The 26,290-nt window shown below is 42.5% G+C and overlaps 1 protein-coding gene across 15 annotated transcripts in view; it reads right to left on the bottom strand.

Moving 5' to 3' along the window:
- The window catches only part of adgrl2a (adhesion G protein-coupled receptor L2a), a 102,759-nt gene that overhangs the window by 62,419 nt on the left and 14,050 nt on the right, over positions 1-26,290 (bottom strand). For all 15 annotated transcript variants that reach the window (XM_087852808.1, XM_087852810.1, XM_087852815.1 and 12 more), the window contains exons 2-3: positions 20,356-20,540; positions 670-883 (exon numbers count right to left, since the gene is read on the bottom strand). In XM_087852808.1, coding sequence (XP_087708934.1) covers positions 670-883; positions 20,356-20,431 — 290 coding nt within the window. In that variant the 5' untranslated portion in view covers positions 20,432-20,540. The remainder of the gene's footprint in view (positions 1-669; positions 884-20,355; positions 20,541-26,290) is intronic.

Below are 26,290 nucleotides of genomic sequence, written 5' to 3'. Positions count from 1 at the left end.
ATATCAGCTATGGAGCATCTTTGAATCACGCTAACAGCCTGCTCTTAAACTTACCAGAAGGAATTTACACATAGATCAGTGTGATTTAGGAAGTTTAGGAAATTCAGACAGTAGAGAAGTTTTAGAGAAGTAATACACATTATACTGTAGAAATCTTTTTCATTTTTATTTATTTTTTAAATATTTATTTATTTGATCACATAAATGCAAATATTAAATGTATATAAGAGCAGAAATGACAATGGCAGCAGTATGGATGGGAAGCTTTGTTACTGTGACTTTGGCTGTGTTTCTGTTTTAATCTGCTCTCCCTGGGCTGTTTGCCCAAATTGATTTAAAATTCCAAGTTCTGATGAAATTCCTAATTCTCTTCTGCTCGGTTTCGTCTGTCTCAGTAGTGCAATCTTATTACACACTCATATTCCGTTTTTCTGTTTTTATGCAACTGACAGCAACACTGTTTTTGTTCTGGGTGACTTTTACTCCAAAGCCGAGGGATACAGAGGATTTTTGTTCTCAGCACAGGATGCAACAGGGGCAAGCATGCAAAAGGATCAACAGCGGTCCACGACAAAGAAAATGTTATCATGCTTATCAATCGTTTCACTTCTGTGACAGCAGAAAGTAGCTTTACATGTATTATTATTACTGAGGTGTCTGCAGTGTTACCTTTGTGACATGATCTTGTAGGCGTCTGGAAGATAGCAGTTTATGTTCTCCATCTGGAAAGGGTCGGCATCGCAGATCTTGTCGTCCGTTCGGCCATAGTTGGCGCTTTCGATCATAATGACATCACTTCCTGGACACCGCAAATCAATGGGGTAACCCTCACAAGACAGCTCTCTCCGCACTAAGCCAAATGGCAGGGCAGCTCGACTGAACCCTGAGGGAGAAGAGAAGGAGAAGGAGCTCTATCAGTGCGGATCGAAGCAGGGAACTACAGCGACTTAGAGGAAGAGGGAGGCAGGAGACAAAAGAGATCAGAGGTGGATACACACAAAGGAAGCGTCTTCAAACATCGCGTTCTCTTATTTTATTCAGAAGATGTAACTTTTCATCAATATAAATAAGAAATCTAAAGAGTAAAAGCAAAGACTAGACTGCATCTCTGACATACATCAGTATGCCGAGTGAACGTTTCAGATCTAAACCGCAGCAGGGAGCTAATAGTGTTAGTATGTCATCCACGTGCCTTAACTGCTGCTAAAAAAAAAGAGAAATCAATATTTGTTATTAAAGTCTAGTTTGTCAGCTTAAATGTCTGGAGCCTTGTTTCCCCCTGTGGCCATCTACATAAGCACGCCGACACAAGAACAACCTTTAAAGGCTGATGTCACGTTAACATAAACAGTCAAATAAATGCATTTTTAACCATCTTTGTCTCCTCTGCTGCTGTCGCGTGTTTCACTGCGATACCGACACTGCAGAGTCTATCACTGGAGACTTGCGGTTTACTTGCAATGCTCATTTTTCTATCCAAAATGAAAAAGAACAACAAGCATGACAACATGAGTGTAATTTAATCCACTTTCCAGTGCTGACAATCGAAGGCAAGGCTATTGGGAGGCTGGAAAAAAAAGCTTTATGAATGTGAGTGTGTTCAGTGTGTGTCGGGGAGGGTGAGGGGGGGAGGAAAAATAGAAAAGAAATCAATATGGTGGCTCGGCGAATACGAACAATGCCATAAGCCATATTTAAACTAAAAGTGAACTACCTGCATAAACTATAGCGCTCTACATACTGCGTGTCTTTTTGGCGAGAGCAGCTTCCTGCAGCTATGTCATGTCAGATATCAAAGAAAGCTGGCGCGGAGCTAAAAATGATTTTCAGATGCTTCTCTGCAGACTCTGAATCACGGCTGAATAAAAACTACAGTTTCAGTCGCCTTATAGTGCTTTAAACGTCACTGTTCATGCAACGTGGTTGATGGCTTTGTTTCCGAAGGACGCGTTTCCTTAATGAGCTTTATTCACAGTTGCAAAAGAAAATAAAGCACGCCGCCGCCGCCACTTCTAATGCACTAATTCGTTTGGCTCCTGGACAAGTCCAGCGATCCATATGTGCAGTTGTTTGGAATTATGAAGCACTTTATTACTTCATGAGGCATTGTGTGACACGGCATTGCGGCAGCTGTTTACTTAAAGCCACCGAGTAAATTGGTCAAGAAAGGCTAAGTTCATTGTACCCTGCTGAATGATTCATCAATTAATTACCAACGCAATTATCTTAGTGTGATTTAAACGCAAAGCTACAGTAGCGGGGGATTAGCATTCTGCTTTTTCTGCCTCGTAATGCTCCTGTGCTATTTTACAAAGTAAGATAAATGTCAGCTTGCATTGCCAGATCCACCGTTTGTGAGCCAATCAGGTGAAAGGCCTGTTTGTGAAGGTGCTCGGTGAGGAGCTCGGGGTAAACAAAGGATCTGTATGGATGAGGGCTGCTGCCCTGGCCTATCACTAAAAGACTTTTATTTGCTTGGGAGCATAAAATCATCAGGGAAGGATCTTTTTTCCTCCACTTGCACTTTTTGACAGCAAACTTTCTCATGTGACCAATAGACATGAAAAAGTAAAGGCTTTCAAATATGATGGGTTTTGGCTGTATTTCATTTTTGCAGCCTGTTTCTCTCTCGAGTCGAAAAGAACGCTTAAGGTGATAAACAATATATCAGAGATGTTGGCTTGAGAGAAAAAAGCCCTGAAACACAGCGTGTTAAGAACAGGACTTGACAGCCAATCTTGAGTTCGTGTCAATGTACTCCAGCTTTGTCAAAAGACTGAAATATGATGTGTAGTAAGTACAAGAGCCTATGTAAAACATCACTCAAACCCGTATCGCAATTTTACGCTTAAATCATGTCACAAACGTGGTGGATGTGTAATGGAAACTCATCTATTGCTTTTCTGTCAGCTGTTGTCACATCAAATGAAGAATTGACAGCTTTTGCTTTTTTTCTGCATGTGAGGAATAAAAATCATTTTAAAACGTGATTTCAATAACTGAAGCTAACACATTTTTGCTCCCCTGCCTTAATATAAAGGTGAGCGGGCAGCAGATCAGCATGACTGGGTGGGATACGTTAAACTTTGTGGCTCTGTCACTACCCGATCCGTACCGGAAACCCGATCGGTACCCCGCATGCGCGAAAGGTGTCTACTTCCGGTCGTAGCGTTTTACGATGGTTATGGGTCAGAGTATCTGTTAAGATGTTAAGAATAATAAGTATATCTGTGTTTGCAATAATGAAGCATTTCAGTACAATGAAGACAAAAACGAAAAATAAAAAGATAGTTACGGATCGGGACTCCCCGATCCTTACTGCGCATGTGCAGATGTTTTCTTCTTCTTCTGTTCGTTTAATGGCAGTTTACTCCCCAGTGTACGAGGATACTGCCACCTGCTGACCGAGCGAATGAACCCTATTGTAAACTGAATTGGCGTCATACGTGTGTTAAATTTGATTTAGTGATAGTCGAGTGTGTTTATGCTTGTCTGTGTGGAGAGGATTGACTGGAATAGTGATGATGATGTCCGCTATCACTGTCAATTGTCAGTAAACACTTAATCTGGCTGATGAATCTTCACGTGACACATTGCTAAGTCAATATTATTAAGTCTGTAATTAGGCGCCATTCTTCTTATTTTACGGCGCTGTTGTTCAATCGGGGAACGCTCTCTGTTGAGGAGAAAAGCATGAATTTGTTTGTAAACGGATTATCCATTGTTTAAATGTCCCGGGCAGTCGAAAAGGAGGCAGAGCTGTTGAGAAATGCTAGGAGCTAACTGGGCGCTAACCGTATCATTCAAATATATTGAATGTCGCAATGTTGGCAAAGAGAGGAAGTGACGTAAGATTTGCGCAGGCGGGGTACCGATCGGGTTTCCGGTACGGATCGGGTAGCGACAGGCTCCAAGTGTTCTGTTTTTTTGGCCATGTGTAAGACCTCTCAGTTTGATCTCCAAATCCACAGCCAAACCCACTGATGCTCTGCGTTTCTGGATCACTGTTAAAACACTTAATTCACTCTGCCTTTACAATCTTCTGGTTATGATTTAGAGCTGATGCAGTCTCTGCGCTTAAGTAGGAAAACAGCATCCGGAGCAACGAGGAGATAAATGTAGGCTCACGACTTCTACAAAAACACACTGTGAAATTATTTTCTTGCTCATATTACTAAAATTGCTGTCCTCTAAACTCACTTCATTCACCAGCTGGGCTTGTGCATCATGAACCAAAAGCAGCATCGTAAACAACCTCAAAAAGCCTCTCTCGATTGATTAGGCCCGAGGCTGATTTTTCCCCCTCTCTCTGGTGTCAGATGGTATTTTTAGTTCACGGGGAGATGGGTGACAAAGATAAATCAATATGGGGGGGACAAACAATAGTTCTGTAAACAAACGTCAGTGGAATAGATGGGAGTCCTTATTTCTCAATTAAGTTAGTAATGTTGTATTGTTTGTACAAGTGTTTCATTTCATTTATTCAGTTTTGGATGAGATCCTCAGAAAATCTGTCCCCCTCACAAACGCATTTGTCACTGTTTCACTTAAATAAGTATTGACCAAGATCGGCCCCACAAAAATCTTTTATTTTCTGCTATGCTGAGAGACTAACGTGCACTTTACATAATGTTTTCTTAGCTTCTTTTCTACTGTCTAATAGAGGCTTTGTGCCAGTCCTGAAAATAAATCCTCTTTGTCTGTTTTCATATAGATAGTATGAAGGAACCAAAACACCATCGATCACGCGTCGCAATTACAAGAGAATAATATGATCACACTGAATCTAACATAAACAAATCCAATGCTTACTGTCTCACTTAACTAAATGATTTCATTATTCAAATGAGCCAGAAAAGTAATCATTATTTTGCTCATGGGGCCATTAGCATAACTATTCAGCGAATGCATGATATGAAAATTATTTACTTTCCATACGGTGACAGTAAAACATGTCGAGAATATCGATACACGGCGGATGCTAAAATATTGACGGCGTAAAGCATCTATTTTGGTTTCCCTGCGCACTCTTGCTGATGTTCTAAAAACCCACCCAGACAGATCTCAGCAGTTAATTGGAGGAGCTGAGGGCACTTGTTGCTATATTATGTTTCAGGAACCTCTTTACCTCGGAGCGCTCTACAAAGAGGCTGCTGAGCAGACAAAATGGCGCCACCCGAGTGTACGCTGATGGTTCACGGACAGAAAAACACAATCACAAGTCTGCGCCTGGAAAGACTTTTTAGATGTGCGGCCACGTGGTCGTAAAAGAAGCCCGGCAGCCCCATCGTCACTGATAGAGATCTCAAAATACGAGATGCTATTTTACTCGCTTTGATGTGCTTTCACTTTAAGATAGTGCACGAATGTATACAAGCTCTTAAAAGATAGGTTTATATCAATTAAACATGAAGACGGAGAATTTTTGAAGCATTCTCGCCATTAATTAAACAGCAGGGAGTGAAAGTTTAGGGCATAGACCAAAAAAAAAAAGATATAATATGGAAAGCTCAGTCCTGTCACCATGGCAACATGATGGGAGCAGAGACATTATTGGCCCTGTTGACACTTTCTAATCAGGAATTCTGGTCAGCCATCAACCACCACGACCACAAGAAGACCAGCCCGGCTCATCGTCATCGGCTGTCACGGAGCAGAGCGAGGATTACTGACATCATTCGACAGTAAAGCATTCAGTCAGGGCTCTACCCTTTCTTTAATGTGATTCGACAGTAAACCTTAAAAATGTCGTGCATTTCCCAGTCAACAAGTGAACATCATAAAACATCTGTTTGCTGAGCACTTAACCTTTTGACATGTGCTTGTAAACGCTGTAAATGGTGTTGGAACATGCTAGTAATTGCCTCTGATTGGTGTATAGCACCTCTGTTTCCATGGGTTATAGCACTTTATTAAGCCAGTGAGAAACCTCTATTTAAGGGTTTCCACTCCGGCTTTTACTACCCAGACTAACCTTTGCAATGACTTTAAGCACGTGCAGAAGCTGAGGCTGAAGAACTGTGAGAAACCTCCCATATGTAAGGGCGGCCGATTAAGCGCCGTCTTGTTGCCGTAATGTTTTAATTCATTTTTCTCACAGATGAGCCAAATCAATCGGAAAGTGACCATCTGTTAGGATACGAGTGTCATTGAAGCAGAGGTAATGACGAAAATGTCTTCCTATTTCACACAAACGAGGAGACATTAGAGTCTTTTTCAGCCATGTAGAGACTGTGTCGTCTCATCAAGCCGGATAACAGACATAAAGAACGTGCAGTCGAAACGGCTGCATTTAATCAGAACACCAAACTTACTATCTTTCTATGAAATACAGTTTTTTTTCCAGTATTTCTTTGCTCCAACCCTAATGCATAAATGAGAGTAGTCTGCTTTTCATCACAGCGATATTGCATCCAGCAAATGGTTTTTAAATCAAAACGACTGTCTGCAACTCCAGTTCTACTTTTTCCAGAGTTAGTCCAGGGGCGAGGCAGCGGCTGATCAAAAGCTCTATTCAGTCATCATTGTGCTCCGAGCACAAAAGAGGACTCGAGATTATTTTGATGTCACACCAGATAATTTTTCTGTCGAGAGCCAATGAGAAGTGTGACGGGGACGCTCCCGATGCTTGTCGTCTGCCGTTTTCCTCGCTGCTCTGATGAGAGCTAAACAGCTGCTTGTAAATGAGCTAGCGTCGCCGCTCGGACAGCCATTATTCTGCGCTCCTGAGCCGACAAGGTCGCTTGCTGGGGGGATTTTGGGTGAAAGGAAAGTATGGCCTATAGCATTAGCTCGGAGCCACAGGAACCACAGCTTGAGTCCCCCAGGTTCTGGCACCCCCGAGCCCCCTCCCCTTTTCCCTTCGAGTCTGCGAAGGAAAAGAAACCTTTAAGTCAAAACTCTTCCCACAGTGCTGATTCTATAATCCAGAGATATCCTTTACAGCAGCATGTATTCTTAAGAAGTCAGGTCCATGCAGGGGAGGAGAAGAAAGAAAATATTGCATATATCCTGCAAACAGCAGGATGTGGTCGACTGCAGACTCTGTGTGGCCGTTGTAAAGAAGAATTGCACTGGCTCGACAGATATTAACGTTCTTTGGAATTCCTTCATATTAACTTTAGCTTATTTTGTAGCTAACAGCAGTTACACGTGTAGATGTTTCATCTGTAATTCAGCCCAAAACATCTGTATATAATTAAGGTGTTTGAATTTATATATATATGTATATATGCAGAATATAATAAAGTGATTTAGTCTTTAAAACCTACTCGCACATGGAGAGGGAGACAGGATCAGAGAAAGATATTGGGAGAAGAACAAGAGGCAAAGAGCAGCAGGAGAATGAGCATTCCAACCTCATTTGTATTCTCCACCATCCAGTTCACTCCAGTTCATTTACATCTCTGCTACTTCCATAGCAACAGCAGGGGGGCTATCAGGAGCATCTTTGATATAGGTACATGACTCTGAAAAAGATCTTGTCATTTTCCTCTGAATAGGTACTGTGAGAAGAAAAAAACATTTTCCATCCTTTTGGTTTGGGTGGGCTTCCTTAAACAGGATTTTAACCTGTCACAGACTCCCCCCCCACCCCCCCGTTTAGTTTTTTCCTCCAACCAGCACCTGTAGACATTTGTCTGCACTAGAAATACCATCATTGCATAGGAAGGAAATATAATCCTGTGGAAACCAAGCACCCGAGCATTTATTGTATTTTCTTTCTGATCCGTAAGAGTTTGAACAAATGCCTCGAGTCTGAATGCCAGACAGAATCAAAATGCACAACAACGGCAGGAAAACACAACCTCATCAGGTTCCATGTACACTTGTATGTAAATCAACCCTTAGGCCTAATTAAGCTCCATGGGGCTCATCAAGGTCATAAATCCCATTTTTTCATAAAGCATTATTGACTTCACATTATCTGCACATGTCGGCTGACTGCACTCGCAAGCACACAGTGTCATCTCACTGTCTAATATCGGATAGCCCCGAGGCCGGGCAGTGTGTGTGCGTCGCCGTGTGTGTTTGTATTTGTGGGAGAGAGAAACGGGGAGTGCTTTTTAGGTCACACACAAAAAAGCAAGGACATCTTGCGGTAATGAAATGGCTGCGATGACCATCAAATAGTAAATTTTGTTTCATGGTCCCTAACAAATGGTCACAGCCAGACTTGAATGTTAAATCGCTATACGTTTAGAGATTATCAAAGAGAGGTCAAGGCTTCTCGCCTCGCGTTATCACAGTGTGATACCCGCACAGCGGGGAGGGTTTACTGCAAGGATCCGAAAGGTAAAATATTACAAATCGTGACACAGCTTCAGTTTTTTTAGCAAAGTAAACTGTGATTATTGTTTCACTTTAAAGTGAAGCTGCATGCTTTGTTTTATTAGTAGTGTCCTGATCCCACGAGTCGTCCTAAACAGCTTGATGTGGGGCAGTCCCTGTTAGGGCTGCGTGGCACAGTCATAATTCTGTGATCATGAGTATTTAACGTGACGGCTCACTGACTTCTGTGGTTTGCTCAAACTCTGCTAACTCTCTGAATCCAAACAGCTGAATAAACCAGAAATAAACCTCCAGTAGCCACCAAGCACGTAGGGCTGCTCAATTAATCGAATTTTAATCACGATTACGATCAACGATCATTAAAAATGACTGAGCCGATTATTAGCCCCTCCCTCGTGCTTCATCTCGCGCTGCTCCGTGTGGCAAATCGAGCGCACCTCTCTGCATTTCGAACACGTGTCACAACAATTAAGAGCAGCGGTCTCCAACCTTTTTTGTGCCACGGACCGGTTTATGCCCGACAATATTTTCACGGACCGGCCCTTAAGGTGTCGCGGATAAATACAACAAAATAAAACTAGTACCGGTACCGAAAAAAAGAAGATTTATTCATAACACACGTGAAAAGACCCAGGAAAACCGAGTAAACGATAAAAACGATAACAAAATAACGCTGAAAACCGATAAAAACTTGAAAACTATACATTTCACACCTGAGCCTCAACTCTCGCGGCCCGGTACCAAACGACTCACGGACCGGTACCGGTCCGAGGCCCGGGGGTTGGGGACCGCTGGTTAGGAGGACCCGAGGGAAGCTCGGAAAGCTCAGCAGAAGTTATTTGGAGAGGAGAGTGACTGCTGTTGGTTGAAAAGAGGTAAATAAAAACTTTATGGGTTCGAGTCAGACGTGGATCAAGTAGACACAGTGTGTAAACTTTGCTACAGTGTCGTAGCTGCACCACAGAGCAACACTGCAAACTTCACTAAACATAGATGTTTACATTTTTCATTTATTTCTTATATTGCAAACATTTGCACTGTTATCAGTATTTGCACTATTTTATATTATTTTCTGACAATCTTTAAAGTCATTATTCAACACATTGTTATTGTTAAATAAATATCGTCAAATAATCGAGATCTCAGTGAAAATAATCGTGATGATCATTTTTGCCATAATCGAGCAGCCCTACAAGCACGTTTAAATGTGGGAGCAAAGAGTATCAGTGTAAAGGAAAAGAGGGAGCTGAATTTATTAAAAGTGCACAAACCCAGAACGTGAGCGTGAGGCTCACAGCAACACAATATTTGTTTTGTCTAGATTATCTAGTTCCAATAAATGTTAAGTAAAAATCTGATTACCAGCCCTGTTCCTCCAAACAAGAGTAAAGCATCTTAGTGACAGCAGGTCTGTCAGAACACTGGAAATATTCAGCATGTTTTTAAATGCGATGAGTTTTTTGCAAAGCACCAGTCAGACTTGAATCGGTTTGTTTGTCACATCGACACCATTTCCACAGTTTCCATTACAAAGAATGTAAAAATTGGACTGAGATGCATTGGGTAGCACAGACTTCCTTCTCTGCTCCAATGAAGCGTTTGATGCTCCTCAATTCAGTAAAGAAGCATTTCCCAATGGGTCACCAGCAGTGGCAGTACACACAAATGAGAAGGATCCATCTGCTGCATGTTTGCCTTCCCAAAGTGCACTTCTCCGAGCAGGCCACAGCAGTGGTTCCTTTCCCCGAGACTCAGCCCTCATGTGTATGCATTTGTGCCACATTATTCAGCTAGTGCTTCAACTGACCCCCACCTGGCATTTAAATTCCCTGACCAACACGCTAGTCATGCCCTGATGACACGACTACTGCTCCAACTGAATTCTTTATGCAGCTCTTACTCAGACTAGACTTGCTGCCTTCTAGGTTCGGCAGATTGTTATGTGACAAAACACAGTTTTACTCTGATACAATGGCCTCATCCAAGGTTATGCACAACTCCAGAGTACTTATCTGACAAAGAGAGCAACAGTTGTTTGGTTTGATTTTTGTATGAAGGACTTTCTTCTTCTTTTTATAAATCATGGGACACTTATCTTAAGATTCCCTTTGGTTCAAGGATTCCAGCTCATGAATAGAAAGTTGAAATTGAATTTAACTCAGTTTATCAGGGATTTATTTGGCGTTGTTCATTATAATCCAGAGCCTAAGGCTTACCTTGATGGCCTTCCATGTTACATGTGTTTTCCCCCCCAGCGAATCATCTTACCTTTAAAAAGAAGGTCCGCACCAACATTTGTATGTGTGTGTTTGAAACTTTTACTTCTGGAATAACTTCGTCTGAATCACGTCTGATGCCCAAAATTCTCACTCCTCCATCTGTCTGCAGCCCTCACACATGTCACAGCAGGAAGTTCTCATTTAAGAGTTTCAGATGTCGCTCATGGTTATCAACCTTATTTATATAAAGAGAGAGCAGATTTCTCCTGTTTTGGCTTCCCTTCATTGGCTTCCTGTTAAATCCAGAATTCAAAATCCTGCTCCTCACATACAAGGTCTTAAATAATCAGGCCCCATCTTATCTTAATGACCTTGTAGTACCATATCACCCTATTAGAGCACTTCGCTCTCGCTCTGCAGGCCTACTTGTTGTTCCTAGAGTATTTAAAAGTAGAATGGGAGGCAGAGCCTTCAGTTTTCAGGCCCCTCTTCTGTGGAACCAGCTTCCAGTTTGGATTCGGGAGACAGACACTATCTCTACTTTTAAGATTAGGCTTCAAACTTTCCTTTTTGCTAAAGCGTATAGTTAGGGCTGGACCAGGTGACCCTGAATCCTCCCTTAGTTATGCTGCAATAGATGTAGGCTGCCGGGGATTCCCATGATGCATTGAGTTTTTCCTTTCCAGTCACCTTTCTCACTCACTATGTATTAACAGACCTCTCTGCATTGAATCATATCTGTTATTAACCTCTGTCTCTCTTCCACAGCATGTCTTTATCCTGTCTTCCTTCTCTCACCCCAACCAATCACAGCAGATGGCCCCGCCCCTCCCTGAGCCTGGTTCTGCTGGAGGTTTCTTCCTGTTAAAAAGGAGTTTTTCCTTCCCACTGTCGCCAAAAGTGCTTGTTTATAGGGGGTCATATGATTGTTGGGTTTTTCTCTGTATCTATGAAGCGCCTTGAGGCGACTTTTGTTGTGATTTGGCGCTATATAAATAAAATTGAATTGAATTGAATTATTTACTGCATGCTGGCTATTTTAAATAATGGTGGTGGTACTGGTGTGTTTGGAGGGGGTTGTCTTGAAATTAAGGTACAAACCGAATAAGAGGCATGGGTAAGTAATATAAAAAATGCACCAAGGGGGGGTTTGGGGTTGAGTTGATATCACTGATTTAATTTGATAGTCCTTTATAAGATGTCTTTTATTACAGTTTTCCTTCCGCCCATCATTTACCCAAGAGTGGGGCTTCAAAGCAGGAGCCAAAGCCGCTGACAAACACACTCAGGGGTCATTCTGGCTCACAAAGTCACACGAGGTCAAGTCATAGCGTTTTTACAAGCGCATAAACGCCCTGAGCTAGCATGTGTGAAGCCTGCCAGCAGCTAAACCAGCATGTCGGGACATCTTCATTCTAACTAAACAGCTTCTTTATTTACTGCAACCTGCGTTGGCCCCATTTGGTCACGTAGCCAAGAAGCACAAAAACACAGAAGTACAAATACTAACTAGAGAGGAGAGCTGTAAGTTAACAAACTTCATAAAAGGGCATTCAGACTGACTTCCAAAGGTCGTGGCTCTAAATTCAGTATATTTATGGGTGTAGTTTCACCACCCCTCAAATACAGGAGCCTCTTCAGGATTTATAGCTGCTCTAAATCAGCAGTGAAGAACAGGACTCCAGTAAGGGCAAGCAGGGATATATTACGTGTGGCTCTTGAGAGCGAACTGTAAAATCTGTGAAATCATAAGGCTCTAGATATATTACGCTCTCTTAACAGAAGCTGTCATTACATGTCCTGCAATCAGTTTTCCTTTGCACGACATTCAAACCGTACCTGCACTTTTCTGCGAGCGCGTCTTTCGGCAGCGGCCCTCACAATGAAAACGTGATTACGCCCTCTTTAAACACCTGCAGATTGTTGCTGTTTACGTATTTCGGCTGTTGAAACGAGTCGATGGTTTCATAAACAGCAGTTCACGACCACTTCACTGCCTGAGCTGCTCTTGTTGAAATCAGAAGGTGCGGCAGAGCTAAACTGCTCGCGCTGATAAATACGTGTGATTCACCCTATGAAGGAAAACGGCGACGAGTGCACAGTTAAATCCATTCATGAGGATTTCATCCATCTCTGATTTTGCAGAAGGAGCTGAAGAGCGAACATGGACGCGCTGCGACCCATGTGACCTGAACTCTGCAGTTTAATCACCTTAATATTCCACATCATTACAGCAAAAGGAAAAAACCCAACATTTGCCTTTTGACCAGCTGAGCGAGTTCATTTGTGCGGCACAAGGTGTTCACGCTGGTTCTCGTTTGAAACGCTATCGACACCGGATAATCAAAAACATTCGACTCATCCTCCCCTTGCAGACAACACTTCATCAGTAGTCCTGGCATGAGGTCTGTCTGTAGTCCTTGATGTCCACTACACAGGCTCCAGCAACATAAGAGCCTGTGCTATTTCTGCCATCATGCGAGGAGGTTCGGATCTTTTCTGAACACTTTTGTATCTGCTGGATATACCGAAACCTTTAACATCAAATCTTGCAGCAAACCCGGGTTTCAGGCACAGCAAGTAGCAAATCTGCAACACGAGGGCAAACACAGACACAACTTTTAAAACGGAGGCATATCTGTGACAAATTGAAGCCTGCTTACACCACGATGCTCACATCTGCCACGGTCACATTAGAGACTACCAACAAAAGCACAAAACAATAAATTTTCCACGAACAACAGTCTCTGGTTATAGACCACTGCACTGGAGAGTGATAAGATAGATTTGTTTTCCCATATTTGGGATTTAGAGAAAAGACTTGATAAGGTTATCAGAACATGTTTTGTAGATTGTTTGGGATATACCCGCCTGATTCTAGCAGGGCAAGAAGAAAGCGAGACAAAGCATGACGGTAAAACTGAAGACAGACAGGGACATGTGGGTAAATGACTAATCTAAGGGTGCCTGAGATACGACCGAGCAGAGGGCTCGTGGGACCCGTGTGAATTCCCGTTATCCAGACAGATCAGCCTGGAGAATGATGGGACGAGGTAGTTTTCACACTAAGTCTGAGGCTCTGTCATGCTGAACCACTCTCTCAGACAGGCCTGAAACCCAATTAAAGACCATGTTAGAGGTTGAGCAGCACACCAGGAAACACCGTCTTGTTGTTTTGTAGCACAGGACTGGAACACTCGTGGCTTAATTAAAGCAGTAACCATATTTGCAACAGGAAACTCTTTGCTTCGGTTTAGAAAGAAAGAAAAAATTACCATAGAAACGTTGTGGAAATGCGTGAGAAATTTGGGGGCAAAATGCTTTATGAGCAGTGTTGGGGAGTAACGGAATACATGTACCGCCGTTACGTATTTAAAATACAAAATATGAGTAACTGTATTCTGTTACAGTTACCGTTTAAAAAAGTGGTATTTAGAATACAGTTACTTTGTTGAAATAAAGGGATTACACGGCAGTACTTCCCTGTTTCATATTGTGGCGGGTCAGGACTGTTTGGGTTTTGTTTGACAGCTACGTTCTGTTGTTCCAGGCAGCGTTACGGTTACCATGGTTACAGGGTGACGCTCTCTCTCTGCGTGTTTCCTGGGTGAGAGAGGCCTTTTTGTTGTTGTTGTGCTAAGCTAACAGGCAGAATGCTACAGGTATAGCTCTAAAGAATGTAGCATCATGGGCAGTGTAGTCCGTGCTGCAGGGAGGATGGACTGCCATACCCGTTATGTGTCTGTGAGCGAGGGAGGGAGAAAAAGGAAAAGTACGAGCTGTCATCGAGCAGAAACGGGAGCTGGAAGCATGTAAATATAATAATAACCACTGCAGCCAAGAAGAGAGCCTGACGAGCCCAGTTGTAAGTAAGCTATTAAGACTCGACTGTACACCGTGTTCGTGTTTTCCTCTGAAACAATAAGTTCTGTTGGAGCAGCCTTTCAACGCCTCTCTCTGTCTCTGCTAGCAAAGTTGACCCAGACAACAAAGTAAAGCTAGTTTTCAGCTACGAGCCGACACAGAACCCGCCGTATTAGCCAGAGGTCCCTTTACTACGGTTCGGAGCCGCGGACCTTCAGTAACAGTAATAAATCACAGCAATAGTACATTCATGTAGTTGTAAACAGCATGATAATATATTAAGTAATCCAAAGTATTCCGTTACGTTACTCTCATTGAGTAACGTAACGGAATACGTTACAGAATACATTTTGGGGCATGTAATCTGTATTCTGCAATGGAATACATTTTAAAAGTAACCTTCCCAACACTGATTATGAAAGACACTTCAGCATCCCCGCCATGACTGACATGGCATCGTATCTGCTGTTTGAGCTGCCGCATCTGTGTCGCGGCCCCAGATCTGGGCGTGACTTATGGATGGTGACAGCAAACAACAAACTAATGATGCTTTCCAAGGTTATCGCCGCATAAATAGCCATTAAGAAGAATGCTGACGCGGCAGTCTAAATCCACGAGCGCAGGAAGCTGTTAAAAACCTTTAGCAAGGGCAACGAGTTAGCAGTCGTAGATTTTGGGTTAGTGGAACATCTTTAAACTGCCTCAGCAGCCAGGTGAAGGTAATATCAGTGTTTGGGTGGGAGAAAGGAGAGTGCCAAGATGTCAGCGCTTCACCGTGCTTGTGCATGACAAACACCAACCTGGAGCCAGCTGTGACAAAGCCCTAATCCAGAAAATCCCTCCTTCCTTTGCTGAAAATCCTAATGAGGATTTGAAGTACTCGGCAGGGAGGAGACCCGGGGGCTGTGGTTACACCTTGCCACTGCTTGCTCTCCCAGTCATTGTCTCCTTATCTCCTTATTGGCCAAGCCTGGCTGGCGATGAAAGAGACATGACAGCATGGTGGGCCTTCAGACACAGGCCCCACGCCTGCCTGGCTCCGCGGGGAGCCAGATTCCACAAACAACCAGTCTGCCACAAACAACCAGGATGACATCACACAGGAGGTAGAAAGACAAAACCAACAGAGGTTGGTTTAGACGCACGAGATAAAAGGAAACTTTAAAAATCCAGCCCTTTAGCCTTTACCGTTTTGCTTCAACAATTAGCAAATTGGAAAGTGTGAAAACTTAGCATTTCAGAAAGTAATTATGCAACAACTGATTTGTCTCTGTTAACAAATTAGGTATGGGCCAATGTTTTCAAAGGCTGGCTCGTAGCTAAATGCCAAATTAAGTGATCAGGGGACTGGAGCATGGCGACGCAGTGGGGTGCTATTCTTTTTCCACGGACACAACCGACACGAACGAGTATTCAAACAGGGAAAAAAAAACGGTTTACTCATCTAACAGTATTCTCTTTTATTTTTAAGACAACTAAGAAAGAGGCAGGATGAATGGCTAACGATTAGTCTGAGATACAGCGTGTGTGCCTTTAAAGGCCGGGCTTATGATAACAGGATTTATAGTTTACCTGATTGGATTTACCTGTTAGATAGTTATCTTCTTATCTACTTGCCCTAATGCTGGTCAGTAAGACACTGGGGCAGAAAATAGAGAACAACGTGGAAAATATAAAGATAGCAGCATCTTAATGTTATAAAACAGGCTTTTATGGTTACAAGAAAAGGCTAAATGGGTCAAATAGGTGGTGCCGGAGCACTGGGAGGAGCCGGGTCCTGCCCTTGCAGGTCCTGGTTCACATTACGCTGCAGGCTTTTACTTCTCGCCTTTATATTTTCAAAACACCTTGATTATTTCTCTCCACTGACTTTGGTGTGACAGCTTTTAAAACCCTTCTCTTTTCATTTCACGTGGTACAATAACAGGCCCTTTCTTGCTGCCCTTGAGAAATCTCAAGTACTTTGAACGTTTTAAGCATTGAGGAGAAACTCGTGTGGTTTCAGGGTCTGTGACAGAAACGGGAATTCTCGAGCTTGTTTGCCACTTTTGCCACTGAACAAGCAGCTTTTACTATAATGCAATGGAAGAGAAAATAACTGAAGTTTAATTTTTGTTGCATAAGGTCGACATGACCTACTTATACGTCTACAAAACACGATCACTCACACAGTAACATCCGCACACTGTGAAACTGTGGCAATTAAATTAAACAAACTTCCCAAAAAGCTCCCAGGAAAGGGAATTTCCTGATTAACTGCTGATAATAATTTCAAACCAACAATGGTGCACGAAGAGCAGCGTAGGGACAGGCGAGCGTGTTGCAACTTTCACCCTCCCATCGCATTTCTAAAACCGAATCTCTGCTCTTCGGTTCGGCCCCGCGTAATTCCAACAATCGTCGGGAAACCTTTGAGGAGAGCGTGCGGCTGAGCCGGGTGTGAATTGTTATTCTGTCGCTGACACATACAAATCCTTTCAACCCCACCAGAATTCACTAAATTATTTTGAAAGATATGTGAGCCAATTTAATCATGTATTGCAGGGGTAAATCACGACTGGTTTTTGTTTTTTGTTTTTTGCAAAAAAATATTATTACTTCGTAAATTACACCTTCGCCTCATTTTAGGTGGGTTGTCATGGTGATATCCACAGGGAAAGCCAATGGGACAAAAGGAAATAAACCCACTACTTTACAGAAGACCACTGTGAGCGTGATTGTTGTGCTGATGCACAGACGGACAGAAACATAGATAGGTAGATAAAATGAATGCTATTAATCACTGTGCTTAGATCGCCCTCGCTCTGTTTCACAAGGTAAATTAAAGACTGTAAACATAATTAATTAGTGGAAGGCAAAACATGCGTCGAGCATTGTGAATATTAATGTGTGAAGCCTGACGCTCACCTATAAGCTGAAACCGGTGCTGCTGGTGTCTGTGGCAGACTTCCTACCAGCTCTTTCTGTTTTAACCCTTTAAGACCTACCATAGAACCAAGTCCTCCAGAGCTTATATTATATTTTTACATGCTGTGGAGCCATTTGTGGGAGCATTTCAAGTTGATATACATCAATACAACCATTATAGCCTAAATTTTAATAATATGTCTGCATTAAGTGCATAGAAATTACATAAATTGCAAAAAAGTCCAATAAACTACAAAATAATTGAAAATTGTTTTTGTTTTTTTAACATATATTTCTAGTTAGAGAAATTTAAGAGGCTTATCCCTCAAAACTGTAAATACAAAAAAGTTGCACAAAATAGTTTCCCACCACAGGAAATTTATTTTGAGTGTCTTCATAGTTTTATTTTTGAAATACACCAATTTTTATACACTGCAGGAAAAACGAAAATAAATATTATAGTGCAAATTTGCAAAAAAGCAGCATATGCATCAAAATAAACTATTTCCAGCAGTGCAATATGAGTCCTAAGCATCCCAGAAACCACACAGAAAGTCATAAAGTCAAACATAACTTTTAAAAACACCAGTATAGGCTCATGAGGCCTTGATGGTAAAAAAAAACTACATTTCCGCGAAAATGACGTCACTTCCGGTTCCGGGCAGGTCATGGCGGACATGCGGGAGTTTGCGCTGATGGATGTAGGAAGTGTTACGAACAGCTGATCGGATCAGCAAAGCGTGTTTCTGGAATATTATGTTTTTGTTGCTGCAAGTGCTTTTTATGCAGTTTTTGCAAAGCTTTATGTGGAAGGAAACTGTGACCGAGGACAAGCTGATGGCATAAGATGTAAGTACAACTCCTCCGGTTTCATATGCAAAAAAAATTATTGCGCTAGCTTACGTGGTTGCAGAGCTACCGGGATTTAAAAATAGTTACGCAAAATGGAGCATGCCGCTCCGACCGGCTTTAAAGGGTTAAAAGGGCATTCCCACACTTCACTATTTCACTTCCATGAATTTAAGGGGAATTCAAAAGGTCAAAATTGATTCACCAGAGGCCAAGATATTTTTGTCAAGTCTTTCCTTCTTAATTCTTTTCCCACTTTTTCCAGTCGCTCTCCTTTAGAACCGTCTTAACAGATTGAGTAGTTCTTATGCTAAATTATTTTCACCTGATGTCTCTTTAATAAAGGTGAAGCTAAATTATAGACGGAAAATAAAAAAGTAAGTCTATACTATAACCAGCGCTGGGCTCATATCATCGTGAGTGATCGGAGTATCTATGTGGTAACGACGCCCGTGTGGGCTTTTGTGCAGTACTGTCTGAAACGTATGTAACAAATCAATTTGGGAAATTAATGCTGCAGAATAGGCTGAGGAAGGTGCAATTTTGAGAGATGAGGAAAAACGGGGGAGAAATGAGCCCAGGAAACACAGATACTCATGAAGGAGTGAGACAGATGGTCAGTATCGGTGTTGGCTGTGTGTATGAGTCTTTCTTTAGATACAACAAGAAAGAAAAACTGGAAAACTAACTTTAAACTATTTACAGCACTGCACTAACCCATTTAATTCAATTATAAAAATGCATTAAAAAGATATTAGGGGTAGACGCAGTTTAATGAAGCATGTTTACTTGAGGATATTGTTTGTAATGAACTGTTTCTGGGCTGAGATGGGAAAGAGGAGAAGGTGGGTGGGGGGCTCGGGGAGGAGGCGATCCAGCAAGAGGAAAAAGGTGAATGACAAATGCCATGTTATTAATAAACGGGGCTATTTATGTGTTTTTGAACCCGTTCTCCTCCCCGACTCTGGACACATTGTCACGTCTGTCTCTTGTGCCAGAGTGGACTCACGCAGCACGTGCAGTTCACTCCTTCGCGCTGTTGCAGCAGATGTATCTTAAAAAACCATTAAGTCTATCGACAAGATTTATTGCAAACCCTGCTGACTGAATTTTGTGGAGCACCCGGTAAACACCAGAGGCAATGCAACATGGATAGGAAAACCTCAGAGGGTTTCCTAAATAGATTAACGTGCATATACACAAGTCTCGTAATTGCTCTTTGCCCGAGGTTCAGAATTGGGGTTTAGTAAAGTGCCGATATTTGAGGAAAACATATAGATTTGTATGTGCGTGCATGCAAAGACAGTGCAATCGTTTCCCCGACTGTTTCCCGTACGGTTTCACGTTTCTTACACGAAAGATCAAATTGAACCCAGGTGATACATGAGAAGACCATATGGTGAAGCTCATCGTGCCGGTGTGACCTGCTACAGTGTAAATGAAGGATCTTGAGAAATCATTACCTTGGAAACTTGAATGAGTAATCCTACATTATTACTTCTTAAAAAACTTATTAAAGCAGGTACAGCGAACAGTTGGCGAGATCTTAAAACAGTTGGCAGCAGTGAAGCAAAATCTGTAAAGACTCATCTTCTACTAAAAAGATGCAAACCTCGGTTTATTTTAAATCCAATAATCAAACGTCTAAAGTAAAGCACCTCTAGTCTTGCGATTAAACACTAATAAGTAGAGGATACAGTTTATGAGATAAGGCTTGGACGCATAAATCTTGTAATTACGATACAGCTGAGAGTGATTTAATCAAAACTTAATGCAGTATGATTAAAACACATTCAAGCTTTATATTTTTTGAGGTGTGAAATCTGCGCGCCCGCCTGCCATGAGACAGAACATTTTAGTGAGGAATTTAAAAATGGATCCAGCTCTGATGCCACTGGGAACAACTGACGCTTTCAAGCAGAAAATCTCAGACAAATCACAATTTACCAACTAATGAAACCACTCAAGATTATCCCCCATCCGCCTGTGCCCACTGTCCTCCAAGCTGCATTACTTACACAAGCAGTGGCTGCACTCAGAGAGCAGATTTGGCTTCAGTCACAGTGTAACTGCTCATGCTATATGCAGTGGAAAACAATAGCATTAAAAAATAAGGGTTTTATGTGAGCCTGAAAAAAAACAACAACACACTTTTTCAAAAGATGCTATCAAAAAAAAAAAAACTAGCAGTATGTTTTTGACGAAAGCAAGAGGAGCTACTTACCCTCTGTGGAGTGTACTTGGGCTAGAGTGATGAGAAACCAGCAGAAAGTGGGTAGTTTCCACAGGGAGCAAGACATGGTGCCAGGTGTTGATGTTGTGTGGCAGATTTGTGTCGTGACTAACAGGTTCTGATTAGAAAAGTCCAAGCCAAGTGGTCTCAGAGATGCTCATCATTGATCCTCTAACCTGCAGAGGGGACAAAAAAGACATTCCCTTCAGCAGTGATAATAATTCAACGTGCGAGCTCTGTCCTCGTGTGATTTCACAGTGGAATTCATCCTGTAACACTCATGTCACAAGGCACTTGATGCTGCATATACATCCCGCTGCAGAAATGTGACAACTGTGAAATGCCACAAACCCCGTGCACGCCACTAAAATAAGCCCAGAAGTTCAATAATCCTGCAAAGGGAAATCCCTTGATGGCAGCTCAATGCTAACTATTTCCCCGGCAGGGAGGGGTGGGGGCGAATCGTTTGTGTAAGCCGAGGGGGGGCTGAGTGGGATCAGCGCCACGATCAAAAAGACGGATCCCGCCCTGTCCACCTTCTACCTTCCCAAGACCTTTAGCGATGCTAACCTTATCAAAACTGTGTCAACTTGTATTTTTCTGTTCCTGTTTCACACATTCATGCCTTTTGAACATTGTTTAAACCCCTTTTTTGGGCCACTGTCTCACGTGACATCACTTTGATGTGCTAAAACGTAGCACCTTTATCTTCCTTCGCTCTCCGCCGTGCACCAAAAGCATCTCGCCGACCGAGTGAAAGCTCTGTTGAGCTGCAGCGCGGAGTAAAACGCTGCAGCCACGTGGTGGAAATGCTAAAGTAAATGACAGTAACATTTAGTGCTAGAAATATTAATGATGATAGCTCGGATAGCATGAGCCAAAAAGCTAATGCAGCTTGGTTTGCATTGTCATTGTTGTTATTGTCCATTTCAGAGGAGGTTTTCTTAGATATAAGAGTTGTTTTCACATCTGGTTATTTTTAGGAAGGTTGCACATGTAACAAAACAGTCAGCAACACACATTTTATGTAAAAATGTAGCAGTAATGAAGCTACTTTTGGCCGGGGATGCACTACTGGAATCTCACTTGTATTCAGCACAGCTCTACTTCTGTTTGAGTGATATTTTATGACTCCCCCCCCCCCCCCCTCCCCTCCCCTCCCCTCCCCAGACAAACAAACAAACACTACCAAGCAAATGGTCACTTCTCTGTGTTGTGACTGACCACAAACCACCTTATCTCTCCAGCCCCCCCTCCCGTCCCTTACATCTCTCCAGACCAAAATTCCTGTCTCCCCGGCCCATCCATACCTGTCTCTGTTGTACGAGTCTGAATGTTTGTTTTGCTCTCTTTCGCTACAAAAGCAAATGGCCTCCTCCCCGCCACAGATACAGCGTTGAAGCTGTGTAGGGTGAAACCTAATGCCTACCTGCGCGCCCAGGCATGCGTTTCACAGAACTAACGGCTCCCTTTTGTCTGTGTGTTTACACTGCTGGGCTAAGCTCAATCCTCTCACTCCCATGGACCATTAGCACATTCACCATGGGATATGGCATCACTCTGGCAACAAGGCTCACAGGACCCCATTAGAAACAGTTTTTTTCTTTTTTAGCACATTCAAAAACACAGTTCCATTTTTTTCTTTCCGAGTCTTCAGCCTGCAATTGTTAGTTAAGATTCAAAGGGCTGGATGTTATCCGTTGTACTTGCAGCTAACAAGAAAAGACCGTGAGGAATTTTGTTTGCCGTGTACAGTCAGAACTGCAAAACTCGTCCTCAGCCGCCTCCTCCACACATCCGCGGCCCGAAAGGTCTTTGATCTATTTTGTCTGAGTTCTCAGACGGTGTAATAATTTATCATTGAGAAAACATGCAGAGCACACACATTAGCCAACAAAGTTATAATTAAACCTGCCATAATCAGCTCATCTAGTATGACATTGTGCCTCACCTGAGACCTCTAATTTTAGAGCCATTTAAAAGAGGTTAACGGGAGCAGAACACACACAGCCACCGGGTATTTAGTTTCAATGGAATAATATGCAGTCGTGAGGCTTAACAAATGAAAGTCGATCAAACATGTTGGATTCCAATAAAACTCTGACCCTTTTTTTTCTTTTAGTTTTTTTAATCAGTCCACGCGGCACCAATTCATTTTATCAAGCGACACATGATCAGCCTGTAAAGTCAAGGTCCAAACGTACGGCGTAATCAGATCTTGAGCTGATCGTCTAACAATAAAGCTGGTGGACAGTGACCATATTAGCTTCATGTTAGCCTCATCGGCTGCTGGTTTGTCCACTTTTGCCAAAAGACATCTGTGTGTTGAGCGGTGGATGATGGTAATCAGCAGTGTTGGTCAAGTTACTTGAAAAAAGTAATCAGTAACTAGTTACTGATTTTTACTCCCCAAAAAAGTAATCCCGTTACTTTACTGATTACTTATTTTCAAAAGTAATTAATTACTTAGTTACTTTTTAAAAACACGATTTACAACCTGAATAGGTGATAAAGCGATAGATCTTTCAGCCCAATTCTACTTTTTCTGCATAATCATCATACAAAATGTAATCAAATGGAAAAGTCTCTTTTTAAAACTTGTTTTATTAGTTTTAATCTTTTAACTTTATGCATCAAGCAAAAATCTAATTATCTGCAACATTCTCTGACTGGAAGAAATTAGTTTAACATTTAAACCTATTTTCTGCACATTCCAGCACATAAAATAAAATATTTTGTGTGTTTACACTCAGTCTTTCAAATAGATGCAAGTAAAACACAGCAGAAAATAAATAAAGTCAAAGACTAGCGGTCCTGTTGCTCTATTTTCACCTGTAAAGCAGGAGTGGGGTAGGCGGAGGTTTACCCTGGTGCAGGTGTGCAGCGGTCAGTGGAAGAATCCGCGAGTTTCTCTGTGAGTTTCCCATTACGTCGTAGCTACTCGGTGCTTGATTGGAAGTTTAGGGGTTTTTTTCGCTGTAAAAAGAAGTTTTCTTCCCACGCACAACGGACACTAATGTTTTTGTCACTTTTTATGGAATCAAACTCAAAGTAAGGTCAGTACTTCCACGCTTTAAACGCTGCACGCTCATACTCTCTCTGCACTCGATATATGATCCATTGTTGATCTGCACACAGCTGTTGTCACCAATGTCGCACTCGCTTACGTCACTGTCATGAGACATTCTCGCAAAAAAAAAAAATCACGGTTTTAGTAACGCAGTAACGCAGCGTTCCTACGGGAAAGTAACGGTAATCTAATTACCGTTTTTGCAATAGTAATCCCTTACTTTACTCGTACTTGAAAAAAGTAATCGGATTACAGTAACGCGTTACTGCCCATCTCTGGTAATCAGTCCTTAAAACTAATACAGCATGAACACTCAGATGAAATGAACAGTTTAACAAAATTAGGCTCCTTATCAGGATCCTTCATTATTTACTTGTGTTTTAGCGTTTAACAGCGAAATATAGTTCAAGAGGAATATCTGCACATGGAGAAGGCGGCATTCATTCAGGCTCTAACCCTGGAGGCGTAACAAAATCTGTTAAAAATTTGTTTTATTACACGCGAGCGCTCTTGTCACCAAATGCCATTGTCAACAAATGTAGCCTCACTTTGCACCAGGAGCTACTGGATGTATGTGCCGTGACTGGCACTAGTCCTGACAAGACGCTGTGACCTACTTAACGTGCTCGTTTCGATAACCGGTCTATTGGCTTCCCGTGGTGAATTAGTCATTTTCCCTTTACAGTTGCTTTATTAGCTGATGCAGCAACAAACGTATCGAGTGATCGTTTAAGCCAAATCAGGTCTGACTAAACTGTTACAGCTCGAGTCGACACTTTATGCCAAACTATGGTCATAATAGGTTAAAACGTGCATTTCGGTGGATGCGTGTCTTCTTCATGGCTGCAGGTGTTTGTGTATGTAAACAGGTCTCAATATGATTTATTCTTACTTCCTTGTCATCATTGCTTAGTGTAAAAAAAGGGAGATGGCGCGCTCACACGCCCTGTGTCAGAAGGCTAAGACAAAGATGCCTTTAAACACTTTGCCTTGAAGGCGGCGTAGAGCCCCTGCCACAAAAGGAGAAGAAAAAAAAGGACGACTGTAGATCCGCGGTAACATGGGGACGGATGTTCTGTAAATCGACGATAACAGTCCTATACTTTAATATATTTTGTATCATGCTGTGAGTGCTTAACATGCTGAGACACCAAAAGCGCAGGCTGCAGGGAGACTGCAGACTGCCGTTCTCATTAAACATGCTGAGGTCTCCCCTCTCAGCTGGGGCTTTCTTTTCCCTCTCTTCGCCTTGTAACAGAAACTGCCGGTGATCTCGTTTTGACCATTTTCTCAAATAGCCCTCGACTCCGGTGTGATCTCAGAGCAGGTTTGAGCATCTCTATAACGCCGCCGCTGCGTCGAGCTGGAAGTTTGGACTCGATACGCAGAGATGCTGTCGACGCGGATCCTTGGACTTCACGAAACGCGCGACCGTAGCAGTCTCCTGTGATTTTTAAGCACAGATTGCTAAAATGTCAACAAGCATCGCAGTGCTCGGGCTAAACGTGAAGCCGCTGCAGACAGATGTTTAAGTACTCTGAAAAATGTAGAAGCCACAGGGGCGTGAGCCCAGAGGCTTTAAACATATGTGTGCTTGATGTACGGGCAATACAGCAGAATGCTTTATAATCAACAACTGTGTGACAAAATTAGGAATCGCAGGAGCAGTTGGTCCTCTTAGGAAAAAAGAAATAAAAGGGCTTAGTGACTGGGAGGAAGGGGGTTATTAGAAGGGAGGGAGAGAGGATTGATTGAAAAGGACAGTTTGAAATTTAAATGCAGTGGGGGTCTGAAAACAAGAGGCAGATGTGAAAGAATGCTGGGCTTCTTAGACAAAGCTCCTGGTTGTCCCTCTCTGGCTGTTAGAGGGCCACGGGAGAATAGAAGAAGAGTTGGGCCATTCTACAAAACGAGGTCTGGGAGAATGGAGGGGGAGCCGGAATAAAGAACCTGAGTGGGGGAGTGGGACACGAGTTACAATGAGAGACTGACAGCTTGCAAGTCTTGCTTGACCCTCGAATTAGCCCCTGAGCTTTCAACAAACCTCGAGAAAGAGTTGGGATGTTAATTGTCACCGAACATCACAGGGATGCAAAAGAAGGGAAACGCAGGGCCACATATTCACTGAAATGGAAATCAGAATCAACAGACCACCACATGTTGAATGCAGGGAAACACATTTGGTTTCTATTGGGCTTTCCCAAAACTATCCTCATACATTCATTCATACTCACTATACGAACCCTGTTATCTGTTTCTCCTGCACAGTTCGGAAAAAAAAGAGCAAAAAATCTGAAAATCAGTCAGAAAATACTCAAGTCTCAAACGTCTTCTCAAAAGTGACTGTGTCCCTGCTTTGACACTGCTGAAATGTACATTTTGCAAGCGTAGAGATCGGGCTGGTGAGCAGATGAGTCTGGAGCCCCCACTGAGTCGGATATAGGCCAGGAAGGAATCAAGGCTGACCTCTCTGCTGAGGGAATGATTGAGAGCAGAACCAGAGGAGCCGAGTGACACCCGACCGAACGCCGCGTGACTGCTGGTGCGCCGAACACGAGACCCGACCCTGACACGAGCTAAGCCGGCGAAATAGCGGGTCAAACATGCATGCTGCGCGACAGGACTCCTCAGCAGCAGAGATGGTTAATGGAGCAGGAGAACGGAGAAAAACTGCATGGAAGATTATTTTTATTTTATTATTACTCTGCATAGTAACATAGCTGCAGATGTCTTGATTAGGCTAGCTTACTTGAAACTTGCATGCATTATCTTGTGCATTTCATCATCTGAGAGCACATAAAACCAACTGTTTTTTGAATTTGTTGAGCACAACATTTGGATTAAACGAATCATTAG

Source organism: Neolamprologus brichardi, chromosome 15 (assembly GCF_056152115.1).
Source record: "Neolamprologus brichardi isolate AB-2024 chromosome 15, ASM5615211v1, whole genome shotgun sequence".
NCBI classification, from domain to species: Eukaryota; Metazoa; Chordata; class Actinopteri; order Cichliformes; family Cichlidae; genus Neolamprologus; species Neolamprologus brichardi.
The sequence above is the reverse complement of the archived record's forward strand: the minus strand, read 5'-3'. Positions and strand labels throughout refer to the sequence as shown.